At 53.5% G+C, this 18342-nt stretch overlaps 3 protein-coding genes across 3 annotated transcripts; 1 reads left to right on the forward strand and 2 right to left on the reverse strand.

Moving 5' to 3' along the window:
• Window positions 1-843: 843 nt before the first annotated feature.
• Window positions 844-2172, forward strand: BESB_082380 (putative dynein light chain 2B, cytoplasmic; the record flags this gene model as incomplete). The annotated part of the gene is made up of 4 exons (XM_029366588.1): window positions 844-937; window positions 1501-1567; window positions 1686-1737; window positions 2008-2172. 4 exons carry the CDS (start codon window positions 844-846, stop codon window positions 2170-2172), a joined length of 378 nt encoding a protein of 125 aa, XP_029217048.1.
• Window positions 2173-4065: 1893 nt separating this feature from the next.
• BESB_082390 (myosin E) lies at window positions 4066-14185 on the reverse strand (the record flags this gene model as incomplete). The annotated part of the gene is made up of 17 exons (XM_029366589.1): window positions 4066-4281; window positions 4783-4840; window positions 5327-5457; window positions 5903-6118; window positions 6739-6918; window positions 7213-7362; window positions 7797-7912; window positions 8254-8406; window positions 8869-9039; window positions 9577-9675; window positions 10162-10444; window positions 10758-10810; window positions 11328-11428; window positions 11942-12099; window positions 12771-12917; window positions 13581-13727; window positions 14084-14185. The coding sequence occupies 17 exons, from the start codon at window positions 14183-14185 to the stop codon at window positions 4066-4068; spliced, it is 2481 nt and encodes an 826-aa protein (XP_029217049.1).
• A 1641-nt stretch (window positions 14186-15826) lies between these two features.
• BESB_082400 (uncharacterized protein) lies at window positions 15827-17620 on the reverse strand (the record flags this gene model as incomplete). Its single annotated transcript, XM_029366590.1, has 1 exon — window positions 15827-17620. One exon carries the CDS (start codon window positions 17618-17620, stop codon window positions 15827-15829), a length of 1794 nt encoding a protein of 597 aa, XP_029217050.1.
• Window positions 17621-18342: the final 722 nt, after the last annotated feature.

The raw sequence follows: 18342 nt of genomic DNA on the forward strand, positions 1-18342 counted from the left end.
CATCGGGCCCCCTTGCCACCGAAAAGTTGCGACTACTACTTTCGTGTGAGTTCTTTGAGCGATCTATCTCACCATTGACGAGGTAGCTTAGAACGACGGCTCTGTCGTGAGCGAAATGTACCGTCGAGGCACCTTTTATGTCCAGTACTTGGGAATTGACACGTGGTAAGTTGACGGTGCCTCGCCTACACGGCGATGAAACATTGCTAAACCACACACTCTGATGATCGCTCACTGTCTAACAGGCCAACTTTCGCTCTTTGTGCGCCAACAATCAGTGGTGCTTTTCCGACATCAAGAAGGGGTAGGGACATACCTGTGCCGTGCGCACACCAAGAGTCCGTACATCCTAGTGCTTTAAGCCTCGCTATTGTTTTTACTGAAATCCACTTGACGCCTCAAATCAGTTACCGTCCTCCTCATGATGAGTCATTTTCTGTTTTCGAACGGCCCGCTCGCTGTGAGACCTTAGATGAGAGGTAGATGACTCATTTTCTCTTGCGCTGCAAGGAGGACGGAATCTCACTTTTGCGCCCGGGCTTTGCCTGCGTGTTTAAGAACGACACGGCTGTCGTATATTACGGGAAAATGCTATCAGGGAGATGAATGCCGTCAGGAGCTGCGCAGGGGAGCAACCTAATGGCTGCTCATGTCGTCAGAGCTGGTGCTTGTACGTGAATTCTCTGCATCGTCATTTACTCCGCCGAGCGCTTCGCATACCGCCACCTGAGTACAATCGCTGACTTCTCCGTTGTCTCAGCGCAATCATCTTACTGCATAGCGCTTCGCGGAAACACGTCTTTATCGCTCTGCAACTCATAACTATATCCAATAGATTTCAACATGGCAGGCACAGTGAATGAAGTCGACGAAGTCATTCGAAACTGGAATGCAGACAACCCAACTGTAGTTGGGTACGTGGTTATCACCGCTGATGGTGAGCCCACGAACCAAGATGAGGCCGCTCCGCCTTTATCTCGGGTTGCTTTTTTCAACCAGCAAACATGCGAATAGAAGCTCACTGCCAGCCCGAAGCGTTGAAGCCCCATCTTGTGTTAAAACAAATGAATGGGCCGAATCCCGTATGTGCCCGCTCTGCTTCAAAGGGTTCAAGCTACTAATATCGAACACCCGTTTCGCACCCAGAGAATAGTCCGTCAATCGACTTCTGGGAGGACACACAAGAATTCCCAGACGGTGCACCCTGTGGCTGCCGTTTGAAATGACGCGCACAATATTTCCATTGTGCGCTCCAGCCTGCGTCACCGTATTTCTGTAGGCCTTATCCTAGACTGACCATTTTGATGTGCGGTTTTACGTAGATACAGATGCACGCACCGGCGACCGCGCATGACCCGGCATGTGCGAGACGTCCGTTTGGCGAAACACACACTGCGTATCCTTAGAATCAAGCTGATCCTTAGCATCAAGCTGAAGGCGCATCTGTTCTATAAAGACCCCTCGTTTTGGAGTGGTTCCCTTGAGTGCTGTTCTAAACAGGAATCCCCATAAAATACCACGAGAAGATGCCGTATGAGAAAGCCGTGCAGTACGCTGCACTAATGTCGTAAGTCTAACTACGGCAGCTGTGTGGTTACCTTGCCAAGGTTCCGGCGCTGCCACACCTAGTTTCCGTGTTGCCTACTTTGACTAAGGTAAAATCTCCCTCTGTGGGTGCTTGGCAGGTCCTTTTGCATGCGGTCGCGGCAATGCATCCGAGAACTGCTTCCAACCGATGTAAGCGAAGCGACATCTGCAACACTCTGTGGGAGCAATCACAGTACACGCTACTGCAACGCTGTACAGAGGTGCTAACGTCGCTGTTCTGGCATTTGAATGAGGCCCAGTCATGCTGACTAATGTAGGAATCGGCGACGTAGGATTACACCGGAACAGATGCACCCTTCGCTCAGTCCGGCGTCACGCACGCTGTCGTCTATTGCTTTTGAACCCTTCGTTGAAGTAGGCATGCTATAGCATGTTTTTCTGGCCACTATCCCCCTACAGAACGACTTGACTTCTGTTCGACTTCGGACAAAAGAGGGCACCGAGATTATCGCAACGCAGTTTGCGGGATACACGTTCATTGTCATCCAGAACTGCACTGGAAAACCTTACGATTACGGCGAAGAGAGCATGGATCAGAAAGAGCAAGAATGGGAGGAGCTCTGACACCGACCTGCTGTTCGGACAACGAGGACCTAAGGCGGCCGTGATTCGCTATGACCCGGAGGACGCAAGGCCACCCGTTGATGGAGAGAGACTATTGGCGGAAGCAATCGGCTTCCACTGAAACGCCAAAAATCTCATCTAATATATCTGTCGTGAGACCTGCGGATACGGACACACCCAATCGTTCTGTGCTACTCATTGCCGTCCGGATGGCGAACTGAGACGTGGTGTGTGGACGAATTCATAATGCGCCACACAGGGCAGTTTGCGCTCGTTCCGTCCAATGCCAGATTATGAGGGCGCCAGATATACCAGAACTCCCGGCGCGACAGCCGAACGCGTGCACTAGGTAACATCTACAGGCAGGTTCCGACAGTCGCTTGACATCTAAGTGGAGTCAATCCTCAGTGCTTGTTTCCTCTAGTTTCCTGCATGCCGACACTCCATAATGTGGGGTTGTCAGACTGCCTTATCTGCGGCGGGTAGGAAAACCTACACGCTCCTTCTTGCACCTGCCGTCTAGACTGCAGTGGCTGTCAGGCCAACACTTTGCAGGCATAATTCCGTGGAAAAAGGCTCGCAGCGCATGCCAAGTGAGGAAAAACAGGGGCCAACATCAGAGACGAAACCCGGTGTTCTGTGCTCAGCCGGGAAGCCCACGCTGCGAGAGGGTGCGTCGAAAAGGAAATGAGAAGGGGCTTTCTTCGTCCCGCTCCTCTAACCTCGGGCTCTGAGGAAATATGTCGCTGTGAGAAGCCCGCCCCGTCTCCCAAGAAAGGAAAAAGGGATATCACTGCGAAAGGCACAGTGCCTCTCTGCACACGATTGAGATTGCAGTGATTACAACCGCAAAATCTTCATCCGATAAAAACAAGTGAACGAGTTCCTTATAGTGGTTTCTACATTGTGGACAACGTAGAAGAAACACTAAAGAGGTATCATCCGCGCACGTCAGGGCCGGCGCCACATCCTCTTTGCTAAGAAAAAACTTCGTGACATAGAGGCTACAAGACGACGCGACGCTAATACAGGCCCCTAGCATACCATACCACATATAATAGCAGTTGTGGCTCCACGGTTACATGCCATCACTAAAGCCAACGAGAGAACCAAGCTTGTCAATACTACTTCTACTTGCATTGAGGGAGAGCCCGCCATCGCGGCCAAGATCGATTGCTCGAAGTACGAGCTATCGCAGCCCAATCGCAGGTCATATCGTGACGAACATCCATTAAATAAAATCAGACGGACTGTACAGCGCGATGTTGTTATCGCATAACTGCCGCAGAAACACTGCTGTTATCAGCAATGGTTAGCGTCCTGCAGCTCCCACCGAGAAGAAAATTCATTCGTGCCATTACAACACTTTTGTGACAAGTACAAATAGTCGCACACGACGGCTCATAGTAGCCTTAATGCGATTATGAGAGAGAGCGTGCCCCACACGATGTGCAGTGTTTTTCATTCGAACATATCCCTACTGTAAGAAACAGCATCAACCAGCGCACGTCTGCTGAGCACCTAACGATGATTTAACGAAAAGATACATTGCACGATTCTAGCTCTGCTGTCTGACCGGCGCACGTCCCTAGAAACCGAAGAACATGGCACACACATCCGTGCTCATCCCGAGGGCCTGCACTTTCTGCTGATGAGCGCGTCTATACCTGCTGGCGAGCAGCACACTAGGCTGAACTTCCCTCGGCAGCAGAACCGCGCGCCATCACTGAAAATCGCCTCTATTCTACCCTGCCGCGCAGCTTCAATTTGGTTCAACTGGCGAACATTTGAAACACTCCGATGACATGGTCCGCGAACATATTTATGCGCCGTTCTGCCGCGGAAACTAACTCTTTGCCTGCGACTCTTGTACCAAACACGTGACACCCATCTCTAGGCTCCTTCCATGATGGTGTGCGCCTTGCGAACCTGGGCTTGGATACGAACCAGAAGTTTCATATTGCGGTGGATGCCCTGGTAATGTAGGATTCGGCGCTGGCAAGCCTCCACAATGCGGACGAGAGGCTCCCACGCCGCCACCATGGCTCTCATTCTCTGTGTTAGCTCTCGAACCGCGTCGGCCTTCAAAAACACCATTGTTTTTCCAAGCTGAGAAATAGCAGGGGAAAAACACACACGAAAGCGACATTGATCTACGAAATGCAAGCGCTACGCCTCTTTTTCTGGAAGTGCCTCGCAGTAGCGGAAGCACGAATGAGACTGGCAGCACTCTGCAGACTGACCGGGTAACCCAACGAAGAAAAGAAAAACAGCACCGACTACCCAGAAAGGAGGCAAACAGCGAAAACTCAGAAAGCCACGTCACTCCTCAGTCAGACACAACCCTGCAGCGTTCAAGGCAACCACGCTTCTGTGGACAACAGTGCGGACATTGCTATACGCACAGCCTCCTGAGCCCCAGCTGAGCTGCTTGCGAAGGTGCCTGTGACGAAAGGTTTTCACCTTTTAAAGGGTGACGTGCCAATGCAGGGCCGTTTCGTTACTCGCAACCAGTGACAAGACTTCCTCACACTGACGATGGATCACTAAAATGCTTCGCGACTTGCAATTGGCTGGTTGCTCTTGGTCCTCGCGATCGAGTTCCCTTACCGTCCATCGGTCTTGACTCAGTCGCGCTCGAGCAAGGATCATCTTTGATTTCTCGCGCCTGCCATTGACATCGACAGGATCGCCAGAAGTACAATATGCAGTCGATTCATATTCTTCTATAAACTTACCAACACCGTTCTCGACCCTCGTAAAGAGCAAAAACATCAAACATGGTGATCACACAACACTGCAAACTACGCAATAGATAATACACAAGCAAACTGTGTTCTGGGATCCACAAGCAAGAACGAGAACTCAGCAGCTGAGAAATGAAATACCCTCTGCTAGAAGGTACACGGCACGAAGTTTATTCACCGTTGCTAGAAGGTGCGTACACTGGACTGCATGAAAGCCAGTTTCAGAACCGGCAGCGGCCTGTCAGATAGTCCAACAAAGCTGCAAAATGTAGAGATCTTAGTCATGTTGAGGAAGAAACACTGACACGTGCCCCCAATGTGCGCGACAGCTGCAAACACGCCTTGAGATATTCATATAGTTATCAAAAAGGCACACGCGCGATTATAGTACGAACAAGGAAACTCACGCGTCCCCTGGCTTCTTCGTAATGGTGATGTCCAACTGTTCAAACTGAGCCACAAACTCCGCAAAGGGCCTCCTGTAGGAGTAGGCGAGATTCCTCAGCTGGAGGGCTTCCAAGATCGAGAGAGAGAAAAGCTGCAACCACCACGCAATCCACCCGCCAACAGGACAATGCAGCTGCAAAGCAGAAGCTACAAACGACGACGAAGCGACAGCGGCAGACGCCTGTGTGAGAGTGCGAGAAGACATCTTCTCTGGGATGGGACACACATATGCGGAGGAAAGTGTGGAGCATACGCTGAGGAGCCTTGGGGAAACGAAGAGCGCAGAGTCGACCGGAAACACAACCGACTATTGAAAAATGAATGGTAACACGTCAAGGTATTTCCGCAATCCTCGAACATGACGCATGAATTCATGCGTACACCAGAGTATATTCTGACATGCGCTATAAGGATATGGAGACCGTAAGAAATGGGTGTTCTATCTACCAAATGGCGGCTCTACGCTGTGCATCAACTAATGTTGTCGCTATCTCCATTATTTTCGTCTGGATGCCCGTCATCCGACGCGTTCTGACCTGCGCAAGAACCTTCCCATTCAACCAGTCGTGCGGCTTCTTCGTTTCGTTTGGCTTGAGGCAGCGGATAAAGTGGGAGCCGGTGCTCGATATGATCTCCATCAACGAGTTCAGAGACCGCATGAACTGCGACGCGAGAAGTTGCCCTTTCGCGATCTTCCCCTTTTCCACGACGACGCCTGCAAACAGAGCGCTCATCACGCTATTCGGAGAAGCCTGAAAATCGCACAGCAGCAGACAGGACAAGCGAGCACGAGATGAGCGTCTGACAAAGGACAGAGAACAACGAAAAAGAGAAAAACCGGCTTCCCACGCACACACTTGGATTCTGCTAAAGGCGCGGTCCGCGGCGCACAGATCGTATCCGTAATATTCGAAAGAAAGATCGTCACGCATGGCTTGGTTCTACCCAGCCGTGAAAACGTGACTCAGTCCCGCGATTCGAGCCTAAACGGGAGCCGGTATGCCTATGCGCATACGTGTGCGGCGTAACTCCGCACGTTGCCTCTCACATGCGCTTGTACGACAAGCACATGCGCCGGCGACAACACCCCACGCTTGATCAACTCAACAAGCAAACACGATCGCAAAGCGTCTCTCCCCCCCACTCATGAGTGGAGGGTGCCTTTACACGTCCACGCATGCAATGCACAGAAACACGTGCATGCGAACTCGCGCTTGCAGAATTTGGAGAAGGCAGGATTCTGCCTCGAAAGATTTATTGACATCAGTGCGCGGCGGCACAGCCCCTGGAGCTGAAGCGCGAGGTGTTCACACCCCTCAGGACTGCGCCGGGGCCGCGCCTGAACCTGCGACGTTTCCTCTCTCTTTCTCACCTGCAGGAGGGCACACAGCTCGGGCTTGAGGAGGTCTTTGTTCTTCTGAATGAAGCCAGTGGCGTTGTACTGGATGTCGGCAACTGTGTGGCAAACAATGAAGCACATTCGAATATTCTTTCTGCCCGGCTTCCACTCGTCGAGACTTCCCATCGCTTTGTTCATCGACGTGACGATGGCCTGACCGACGCACAACGCAGAGACAGAAACGCCTCCTTATCCCGTGCCCGCGACTCATGCGAAGAGGCCGTCCTTCGGAGACTGCGGAAACAGTGAACAGCGTAGACTTGGAAATCTACTGCGGCGTAACCGCTACAGAATGCACAGGACTCTGGCAGGCCTAAGCAACCTAGAAAGGAAGAGTGCAGGCAACTGAGGGGAGGCGTCCCCAAAATGGCGTCTAACCTCCCACATTGGTTCGCAAGCGCACTCGCGCGCACGTCACCTGGAGATTCATCTGCGGGCTTTACACACCTCGTCTGTGCCTCCGGGAGCGAGACTTTTGTCTTCCAGAATGGAGAGAACGGAGTTTGTTTTCCCGCAAAGAACATTTATCACGCCCTCATTGTCGGTCCAAGTGATCTTCACGTTGCCAATGCCTTCGTCTCGGTAGAGCTTTGTCTCCTATGGATGTTCAGATGTGCTCACACGCATGAGACAAACAGCAAAGCATGCTGGTCTAGACACACACGTCAACTGAGGGAGAGACCTATTGCCATATGCTCGCTGCGCAGGTGCGTCTACTTTCATTTTACCTTCCCGGGAATGACTCGGTAATGACGCACGCTTCTCTTGCGAAGGAGTGGATATCTCGTATCTTCAGCTGATTCACTCCAAGCAGGAACTCGCAACTGACTCACCTGCCTGCTGCCGAGACTTTCCATCCTGCAGACGATCTGTATGTGCATGTATATAGCGCGGGACGAGCATGTTTCCCCCCGCATATAGAGACAAAAAATCGAAGGGAAGCGTATGAAAAACCTTCTCATGCAGCTGTGCAAGTAGAAATATATATGCATAGTCGCACCACTCGCGTGAGTAGGAATGCATGTCCATACCCGGGCAAAGACGATCTTAATGAAGTTCCTCTGGAGTTGTTCGTTGGTGATATTGATGAGGAGCTGCTCCAGGGAGTTGTGCTCGAACATCTCGAAACCGAAAATATCCAACATTCCTAAAAAAAAACACGGTCACGCAAACCGGGCGCAGTTGCCAGACGCCGCGTCATCGATGTAGCACGATTTTTGAAGCGGCAGGCTTTCAGACATCCCGTGAACAATCATACTGGTGAGGGACGTTTGCTCGCCTTGTCACCATTCTGAAGGATCTCCATGACATGCCACGCCGCCCATCCCACAAACGCTCCAGTTCACATTCACACCTGCGACGCAGACGCGACTGAAGGCCACCCGAAGAAGACGGAAAACACGCTCTTTGCATTCGTGGGGAAGACACGAGATACGCCACATCTCCCGCATGTTGCAAACATCCAGGTGAACGTAGTCGCAGTCTGACCCATGAAAATGGTGAATCCTTGGGGCGGTTCAATCGTCGAGTTTAGACGACAAACCAGCCAGTCGAAAAGCTTCTCGTACACCGCTTTCGCGAGTGAATCGCGGATGATGAGTGCGTCCGTCAGTCTGTTCGGAGACTCGATCTCCTGATCGCCTGGCACCGAAACTCACAGAAAGGCGACGGAGCATCTATTTTCAGGACGTCTTTTTTTCTGCGGAAGCGTCTTCTTACGCCGCTTGCAGTTCCATTTGTGGTTGCTGACACCAACGCTACGCACCGATACCTAAAAATGTTCATGCCATCTCTCCGCATAGAGAGATTCGCGCGAGCATCTTTCTCTACAGAGACCGATCCCAGCTACATCGGCAGCCACCCATACGCCTAGGATTGCATGTGCAGCGGCGTGATCGGTTGTCGCCGCGATTATTCACGTGTCTTGTGGTGAGCTTCTCGTTTACAGGAACATGGGTCGGCAGAGACCTCCGTTTTCGCTGTAACTGCCATTATGTTGTTCTGTTTTTCGTCTGCAAAGGCCTGCCACTAAAGATGTTCGGCGCGCCTGCTTTTCGCTGGCACGCCCCCCCGACCAGACAGCTCTGTGGAATTGCAGTTTACCGATGAGTTTGACGCGAAAGCGGAGTTCCTTCTGAAGCGCTCGGGAATCGACGCAGAGCAGCTTGCAGCACCGTTCGAGGGTCGCTTCGGCGCCTGCAGAGAATGCCGCAGCCTCCGCTTCGCCCGCGCTCTCCCGAGCCTCCAGGTTCACATTCCCCAGCAGCAGAACGCCTGATAAACACGAAACGTGAATGGTAAAACGCGCATCTCACGAGCGCGGATGCGCCGCATCGCCGGCGTGCAGAGGCATAGACACACAGCACATATACATCCGCTTGCCGAGAGACACCTGCATGAAACCTACAGATTTAGACGCGGATCGACACGCTTATGGAGCAACGGAGAGCGCCACGCACGCGGAGCCGGAGACAGGCGGATGGATGCACACCAGGGTTTATGTGCGACCAAGAGATCCCACGCACGGCTTTATCCTCACTGGAGCCCACGCCGGACTAAGCTGTGAGGGATCGGCGAAATGGCCACCTCAGAATGTCGAAAACAACTCGCAGCTGTGGAGAAACGCGCATACAGGGGCACGCGCCGAATGCTGCATTGTCGCCTACCTCTGCCAGCACATATATGCGCAGTACATGCATACATATGTATATGTATGTATATATGCGTGAGTCCAGCTGTTGCCAGGTGCGCACGCAAGACGGCGAATTGAGGAGAACAGCGCATTCATGGTCTTTCCCCCGCATGACGAACCTGAGAGTGCGGACCAGATGCTCTCGATTTCTTCCACAGTTAGCCCCATGGCATGGAAGCTCCGATTCACTTCCTTGAACGACGCTACGTCGTCTACCCCTGCACGAAAATTGGGAGTCAAGAGAAACATACATCGAGAAACCCCCCAGACGTTCCTTGTGGGCGAGACACACGTGAAAACTTAACGAACAATTCAGCGGCGGCAGCCCCTAGCGCCGGAGCTTCGTGCTCACAGCCTCAAGCCCCAGCGCCCCCGCTACAGCCCTCTTCACTCGGTCCGTCCACTACGAAGAAGCGAGGGACACACCGACCCAGCTTTTTTCCCTGTTTCAGAAGAGGCAATTTGCCGGGCTGCGCCGTGGAACTTTCGCCCTTTTTCTTTCCACTTGAAGACTGACGAGCGATGCAGTCCGCCGCACGTTGAATGGCGAGTGTAGCGCCAGCACTGCTGCCGCTCTCGTGGCGTGCCTGTCTGCGCACTCCGCAGCCGACGAAGCGTGCGTCTGCCAGACCCCCCCCTCCCCCCGCTTGAGGGCGCCGGAGACAGCAAGTGTCTTTCTCTCTTTCCGGTGCCTGTCAACTCACCGGGGCAGTCCCAGCAGCCTCCGCTTTTAGTCAAGTACGCGTAGTCCTCGAGCTTGAGCAGGCCGAGGTTGCTGCGTTGCGCCGGCGTCGCGCCCTTGATCAGCTGGTAGAAGATGTGGTAGGATCTCTCATCCTGTTCCTGGCTTGTCACTCGGACTTTCTCTAGCAAGAAGTTACGGATTGAGCCGAACTGAATCCCCCCGTACTCGCCCAGCTGGAACTGCATGAAGCGGCCAAAGCGACTCGAGTTGTTGTTGCGAACGGTTTTCGCGTTGCCAAACGCCTGCTCAGCGCAGATAAACCAACGGAGCGGATGTGGGAGCAAACCGCACGTCCGCTTCACCAAGCACACTGGGAAACGCAGCACCTGCTCCAACTTCCGTTCGACGGTATACGCTGCTGTTCTGCTTTGCTCAGAAGAGGTCCCTTCTGAGAGGCGGCTCCCGCAGAGGACTGGCCTCTCGATATCTCTCTCGCGAGAGAGCGGGTGAGAGAGCACGACGCTGTCCTGCGGGGCCGAACAAAAGGCTTCGACGCCAGTTCGTTGAGAAAGAGAATGCAGAGGCTGAAGCAACGCTGGCGGGTTTCGCGCTCACCTCCAGAACGGGGTTGGCGGCCATGACAGCATTCTGAATGCGATCATCACTGCCTGCCGCAGGGAACACGGCCGGAGCAGAAACGAAGCGATCGACGTTTCGCCAGGAACTGAAGATCTTGCAAACGCTGGGACACACTGAGCAAAGACTTAACGCGACTAAAGTACGACGCTGTCGCAGCGGCAGGGCCTGCCTGCTGAAGGTCAGCGCGGTGAGGAAGTCCCGAGTCACGCTGAAGGCGCAGAAAGTCAACCTACGGAGACCGGGAGGCTCTACGCTGCGTCTCGATTACCCCTGGAACCCGGCAAATTCAACAAAGCCTTTCGATTTCGCGCGCCCGCCACTCTCGCAGGCTACGTCAGCATGGACATGCGCCGCTCTTTTCTCTCTCCCCCGTCGCCGAATGTGCAATTCCCAGCACGTGTGGATCTCCATGGCTCGCTGCCAACTCTCTTCCGAGCGAGATGCTAAACAACGAAAGAATGACGCGGACTTGGATAGGGGACACGTGATGCCCCAGATAGCAAGAAACGCGCGACAGATCTTTCAGCCGCAAAGCGGCTCTCTCACCGATGGATCCAGCGGCAAAGAAAGACATGATCTGCTTCGTGGCCTCAGTCTTGCCTGCTCCCGACTCCCCGCTGACAATGATGGTTTGACTCTCCCGGAATCTGCCGACACAGACGCGCAAAAAAGTCGTAGAGCCCTGACACACCCTATCACCCGCGTCCCCGTTGCGCCGTATTCCGTGCGGCCTACCGGGAGCGGTCCATGCAAACGAGTTTGAAAAGGTGCTGCGTCGACAACACCTCCTCAACAAGCTTCGGCGGTGTAACGCCTGCCCCCTACATCAGCCACGCGTGCGCAAGGAGCTGGGTGCCCGCATGTGTACCTTGGGCGGCAAGGCTCTTCGAGGAGGCGGAAACATCGTTCTTGGTCCGTCAGCGACCGTTCAAGATTTGAATTTACACTGCCAGTAAGACCGCGTAAAAGTTAGGCTCCTATAGAGCTGCTGTTCAGGTTACTACGTACGGCCGACGACAAGATCCAGACTCAGTGGATCCCTGACCCGCCCCCACACCAGATCACACATTCCTCAGCCACCTATGTAGCACGAATGATGGAAATCGTAGCGCCATGCAAGCCTCGTTCTCGCCTTCGCGAGAGTCAGCCTTTAGGCCTACTGAGAGAGTCGCTCGAGAGCCCTGCGGGCTACTTGGAAGACGTGCGGTGCGAGCTTCTCGACATCCGCCGCAGTGTGGTACTGGTCCAGCCACTCCTTCGTTGTGTTTTTCAAATCCTTGAACGGGTTGATCGCCACGAGAAGAGGATCCGCAGTCGTCTGCATCGCGAACAACTCAAGAAAGACAGAGAGCGGTCAGCGAGGCCTGGGACAGAGGAGATCATACGAAGAAAGCACGACCCTGTGGACGACCACACTTCACACGGGTTACCTGACAAATCACGCGTCAGTTAAAAGTTTTAGAGTGACACATACGCAACGCCGCATCGATTCGCCACGTGACGTTCTCCACGTTCTCGATGCCCGGCAGTCCCGTACTGCCTAGGCACGCCCGCTGGAGGGGAAATACCGACTTTGAGAGAATGACGTTGTCAGCAATGCGGACACCAGCCAATCTGTCGCATCCCGCTGTCCAACCCTCCAGCAACGTTCGCGAAACGATGAAGAACATACACAAGAACTCCGCGTCATTCGAATATAAATACCTTTAAATTCATGCATCAGACGCTACGCATATGCAGGACACAGACCGATACATAGACTGTCCAGCGCACAAAACAGTGTGGATGCATATATGTGTATCGATACATATATGCGGTTGGCAGAGAATCACGAAACTCTCAAAGATCATATATGCGGTAAATATGAAGATTTCCCTGCGAAGTTTGAGCTCGACCTATCTCGAAACCAGATGAAACCAGCTCGACAGATATACCACGCCTGCATTGAATCATGCGTGCATCGGTCCGGCTTCCCTCCGGTCTCCTCACATAAATATAGTCGTGCATGTAGCGATCTTTCAGAAACGCCAGGACGGCGGCGCAGTTTTTGTGAGGCAGCATTCCGAGGTCGGGGAACTTGCTGACTTCGAGGCCTGCATTGGCGTTGAATGCCTCCTCGATGTCGATAGTAAAGGGCTGCAGCAGCCGCATTCAGAGCCACAAAAGAGAAGCTCCCTTTCAATCCTCTATATGACCCAGAGTACTGCACGCTCGGGTGTCATGACACGTGCTGCAGGCGTGGCTACGACACACAACATAGTCCACGCTAACGAAAACGAGCGCGACCAAGAATACCGAAATCTGCTCAGGCCGGCGAAGCAAGAGGAATCTCATTCTACCAATCGAAGACAGCCGAATAGTTCCACGTGCACTTTTTGTATTGCCCGTGACAGCCAGGGATGGCTGGCGTGACGCTGCGCTGGGGCATTGAGCGAGAGAGCCCTTGCTTCGGAAAGAATACAACTGACGTTTCCCCCGCAGTAGTAACGCACTTGCGCGTGGTGGGATGGAGTGGTGACGGCGCTCCATCACGCCGCTATATGACAGCTGTCCGCAACGGTTTGTAGATTCCGACGAGAGACACGAATAGGGTAAACATATGAAGGTCAAGAGGATGCGGGGAGACTTTCGCCGGCTGATGATGGGGCGCCTTTCGGCCGTTATAGCGTCGGAGAACCGATCGAGGAATTCACTCAGTTGGAGGAAGGCAATACAAGATTTGAGAACGCCAGAATGGTAAAAAGGCTTAACTCGAAAAACATCCAGAGCAGCAAACGAGGGATCGATCTCATCCCTTACCTCATCGTCCTGTCCTGAAGCCGGCGGATCAATTTGCTTCACGTGTAACGTGGAGTCATTTGATTCGGGGAGGACGACGCAGAGTGCAAAAGATAGTTCAGGGTCCGCTCGAACCGCAGGGGCGTTCGCAGTCCATACTTTAAAGCCCTGAATTCAAAGAGACGAGCCCGACGGATGACGCGTGACTCCACGCGGTGCTGCCGCAACGCGTGAATACGCAGGGCATGCAGCTAGACAGGTTCCAAAGACGCTTTTTCCATCTACGATACCTGTTTTAGGCATATAGGCTGCCCGAAACAAGCCGATGAGGCATTTGTATACACCGTGAACGCGCAACAGGTTGTAACGTTTTTTGAGTCACAAGGATAGAGAATCGCAGTTTCGCATTGGCAGGGACACCCTACTGTGTGAAAGCAAAGTATCCGCATCTCATGTATGTCCGGGACTGCACAGGAAAACTCGCTGGTGCGGGTGCATTGCTTTCATCCTTGATTGCGACCCACCTCTATCGCCTCAGCTGCCGATTTGATGTCGGTGCGGCCGCGACGAAGTTTCTCGCCAACTGCAGCCGCCGACTGGTCGGCCGCGCGTTTGAAAACTCTCATTTCTTCTGCTGGTGTGGAACTGGGACATTTCTGTCCTCGACACACCAAGACCAATTCCCTCTTCCGGATAAGAAGCAAACGGCGGCCCTTTTCATCTGCTGGCCATTGAAGCTGCCCAGGGCGAGGAGGGAAGGGGGGGGGCCTTAGTGACGACGGTGACAAAGAATTCCGCTCAGGCCAGCGAAAGCAGCCAACTGCCAGCTTCTCAAAAGGGAATGCTTCAATGACCTAACTAAGAAGAAATCCTGCTGAGACTTGATGTTCCCAAGCTGATCCTACTCATCAGTCAGAATTCCGCCGGAGAATTTTGGCCTGACATAGCTTGACTTTGGGAGAGCAGAGTCACAAGCAGCGAAGGAGGCCGAATTGGCTTGCGTGCGCCGGAGCGCTTCTGCGCAACTCACAGCATACAGATAAAGAAGGTCATTTGCTGAACGGGAAGCTGGGCGCCGCCAAAAAGGTGGCCGGCTGCAGCCCCCGAAACAGCAGGAGGCCCAACAACTCGAATCGATGCAGACTACCACAGCAACCCCTTCTGATACGAAAGAGCGGCCGCTGCAGTGGCCTTCGCTGAAGCACGCGCAAAATAGGGAAAGCACAGAGTTGTTGACAGCTTTTTGAACGCGTTGACGCACAAAGGGAAGCACCAGACACCACCGTCGCAACGGTTGGCTAGCAAGACACAGGCAAGACACTGACTGAGCTTCTGTTCACGAGGAAACTTGCGCCATGCACAAATAGTAAAGGAAAGTGCTACTCAACACAACGTCGATCTCGCGTCAGCATAACATGCTGTGTTTCCTCAGCGCAAAAAGTACCTCATGCGTTCGTGGTATCGAGACGCAACAGTAAGCAAATTGCCACTCGACTCTCCCGCCATCCGATTGCAGTTCATACATGATGCACAGGGCAAAACAGTACCGAAATTCACTTGCATAAACTAGGAGATCCGAAGCAAAAGAGCGGTTCCTTCGGAGATTCTCCTGTTACTTTTATGCGCAACCTGTTGGCAGCAAGATGACTGCCACGCGAGAGCATGCAAGAACTGCCCAAAGATCTGAGCTCCACATACTAAGGCCCTTGACGCACCACGCGGCAAACTTCGACGTTGGGTTTCCCGAGAATTGAGCTCCGGAATCACAGTCCCCCCAAACAAATTCTTTAATTGGATGCCAAGCAACGCCACAGGGATAATGTAACTTTTTTTTTTGGCGGTGAGACGGGTAGGTACCAAAGGAATTCACGCAAATTGGCTCTGCACTCGCTCCAAAGCTGTATCTGAAGTGATTTAGTGCTGTAGGGGCTTCGACGATGAAGCAACGTTTTGATAGATTGTGTAGCTACGCGCTCTTCAGTACTGTTAACAGGTAAGTTGGGTTACTAGGTCATAGAAACACTCCGTAAGATCCTCAGGTTTTCGGAGGATGGCTTTCGAGGGGACAGTTTCCCTATATGGGGCGAACACAACGCGCTGCGAATAACAAAGATGACGATTAGTCGTCCTCATAAATACCCTCGAGCACAGTTTTCGTGCCCCCACAAAGAAAACATGCTCGACTCAAGTTTTATGAGCGCGAACGCTTCATTTACTGCCCGTAGTACCTCCGATCCGCGTACACCAAGGCACTGGACATATAGAACTTAGAACCCTCCAATAATACTGGCAGTGAGAGGCGTGAAAAAGTTGGCAGCAATGACAGCGGGGGTGTTGCACGGGTCGTAGTCGCCGTAAATTCCCGTACGGAACACACAAGTGAAGGCACCCATACCCGGTGCGACATTGCGGTTCGTTGTCACACGGACGCTGCCAACGTTGCCGCGAGAAACAGCCAAGACACGCACAGTCTTCATTGCGCGTCCTCCTGCTACAACAGCGCTTGGTCCCGCAGCTCCTCCTACAGCCCCGGCTTGCTGACCAATCGCAGGAGCTTGAGACTGATGGAGGTGTCCTGCCAAGAGGCCTTCGCCCTGCGAGGGAATGCCTACCCGGTCGCCCGTTTGAAGAAGGTGGGCATCAGTAGGGCCGCCCGGGACGGTCGAAGTCGATATATTTGACACCACACCTGCGGGGCCGGACTGGGCAGGGGCAACAGCGGCAGCGTCGCGAATTGACACTTCTTCCAAGATAACAGGATACAGAACGCTCTCCGCGTCCCATGTTGCTATCTCGTTGTCCTCGCCGTCTTCCAACTTAACCTCCTCGAGGCTCAACGTAAGCTTGTATCCACCGGACAGGTGAACGACCGACTTGGGGGATTTGTTCTCTTCTGTCGGGGGAGGGTCGCGGACGACCGCCCGGACGTTGGCCAGGAATGTCTTGCCGTCAGGCAGCAAGAGCGAAACAGAGTGGAACTGGATGACGGAGTCCGGGTTGAAGTAGTAGAGCAAACCAAGCGACGCGCTGCTCATCCTTGTTGTGGTGACTTCGAGACCGCGGCAGGCGTCGGCCTTTTCATCATCGACAGCAGTACTCCTCAATCCGCTTTCAGGTGTAACGGTGGTCTGACCGGAAAACCCCCCGGCGCGGAGGGCCTCACGCTCCTGTTCTGCCCGTGTACGAATCATCTCTTTCAGGGCTACAGATGCTTCAGCTTCCTTCCAGGAAGAGGCATCTTTCGCCTCTTTCTCAACGGCATCTTTCCAGCGGCGTTCAGCATCGAGAAGCAGGTCGTCTTGGTTCTCCGACTGTAGCACATTTATCTCACCGCTGCGGTGTCGGTGCTTCTCGAGTTCTTGACGAGTTTTTTCTTGCTGCTTGAGAGACTCCTCTCTAGAGATTTCGGCCGCCTTCTCGGCGCTGAGGAGTGCGGCTCCAGCTGGCTCTGGCGCCTTCTTCCTTTCCTCGACAACCTTGATTTCAGTCACGCGCACCGCCTCTGGCTGGTCTTCAACATGTACACGTTCGGTCCGATGTTCGGACGCATGCTCGGGCTCGACGGGAAGTTCGGGCTCGACGGAGAGTTCGGGTTCAGGCTCGGGAGAGGGCTGGGGCTCAGACACAGCTTCTTCACGCTCCACAAAATCTTCAGCCTCCTCGACTTCAGCTTTATCTTGACTGCCGCGGAGGGTTCCTCCAGGGATCAATTTGGGAGCACCTGCAGGACGGGCGGAAATCACAGCAGGCTGCGCGATGACCGCTGGCCTTGTCCGCGAGCCGAATCCTCCAGGAATGGTCAGACCGGGCGTTTCAACTTCGTGAATGTCGCTGGGGCTGAGAGCAGGCCGTTGGCGTTCGCCTTCAGGCTGAGGCCGCGGCTGGGGAGGAGCAAGAGGACGGGCCCCCGGCAGAGGCTGAGCTTGGGCTACAGGGCGGGTATCTGTGAGCGTTAGCGGAGCGCTGGGCACCTGTTGAGAGCCTGACACTCCCAACGATATGGATACTACGACTGTAGCGGCGCCCAAAAGAGCGAAGCTGCTTCTGACTAGCCGACCCATCGTGCCATACAAAAGACCCTCCCTTCTGACTAGACTTGCCACAAAAACGCGCCTTCAGCTAGATTCAATATTCAAGGAGAAGCGTCCAGTTTGAGAGAATCACAAAACTGAGGTAACGGTTTCGCTGCAAGCTACGAGCAGACTGACCGTCAAGAGCACGCTTGCTCGGCTGGCCGATGGCGAACGGCGCCCGCCCAGCGGATGCTAGTGCGACTTCCTAGTTTCTAAACACATCTGACAGCTAGCTGTACAGCGCTTAGTACCGTCGAATTTCTCTCTACCACATCCCGCTACGCGGCAGGTGAGCTGGTTAAGGCACAAAACCATTCGGCGCGCTCACCAACACCGGGTGGGCTCTCATGATGTAGGGACTCCGATGAGGATCTTTCGTGATAATGGCCAAGCTGCCTCGCGCGCCAGGGCATCAGTGAGGGCAGTATTCACCTGGTAGGAGGCTTTGACCCGTAATGCAGTGATTGCGAGAAAACATCGGGGAATGACACAGCGTGTGTATCCTCCTACTACAGCACTTGACCAGCGATCAGCTCTGACGCTCGTCTTATGAACCGTAACCAGTTTCTGTGCTGTCGCACATGATCTGCCTCTACAAATTGCTTTGCTTGAAAACCACAGGGTTTCAATCTACATCAGAGCGTCACAGAGTTCGTCCGGCAGGCCGTTGGTGTACTTTCTTCTATAATATATATATATACATATATCGG

The sequence above is a fragment of the Besnoitia besnoiti genome, chromosome VIII (assembly GCF_002563875.1).
Source record: "Besnoitia besnoiti strain Bb-Ger1 chromosome VIII, whole genome shotgun sequence".
NCBI classification, from domain to species: domain Eukaryota; phylum Apicomplexa; class Conoidasida; order Eucoccidiorida; family Sarcocystidae; genus Besnoitia; species Besnoitia besnoiti.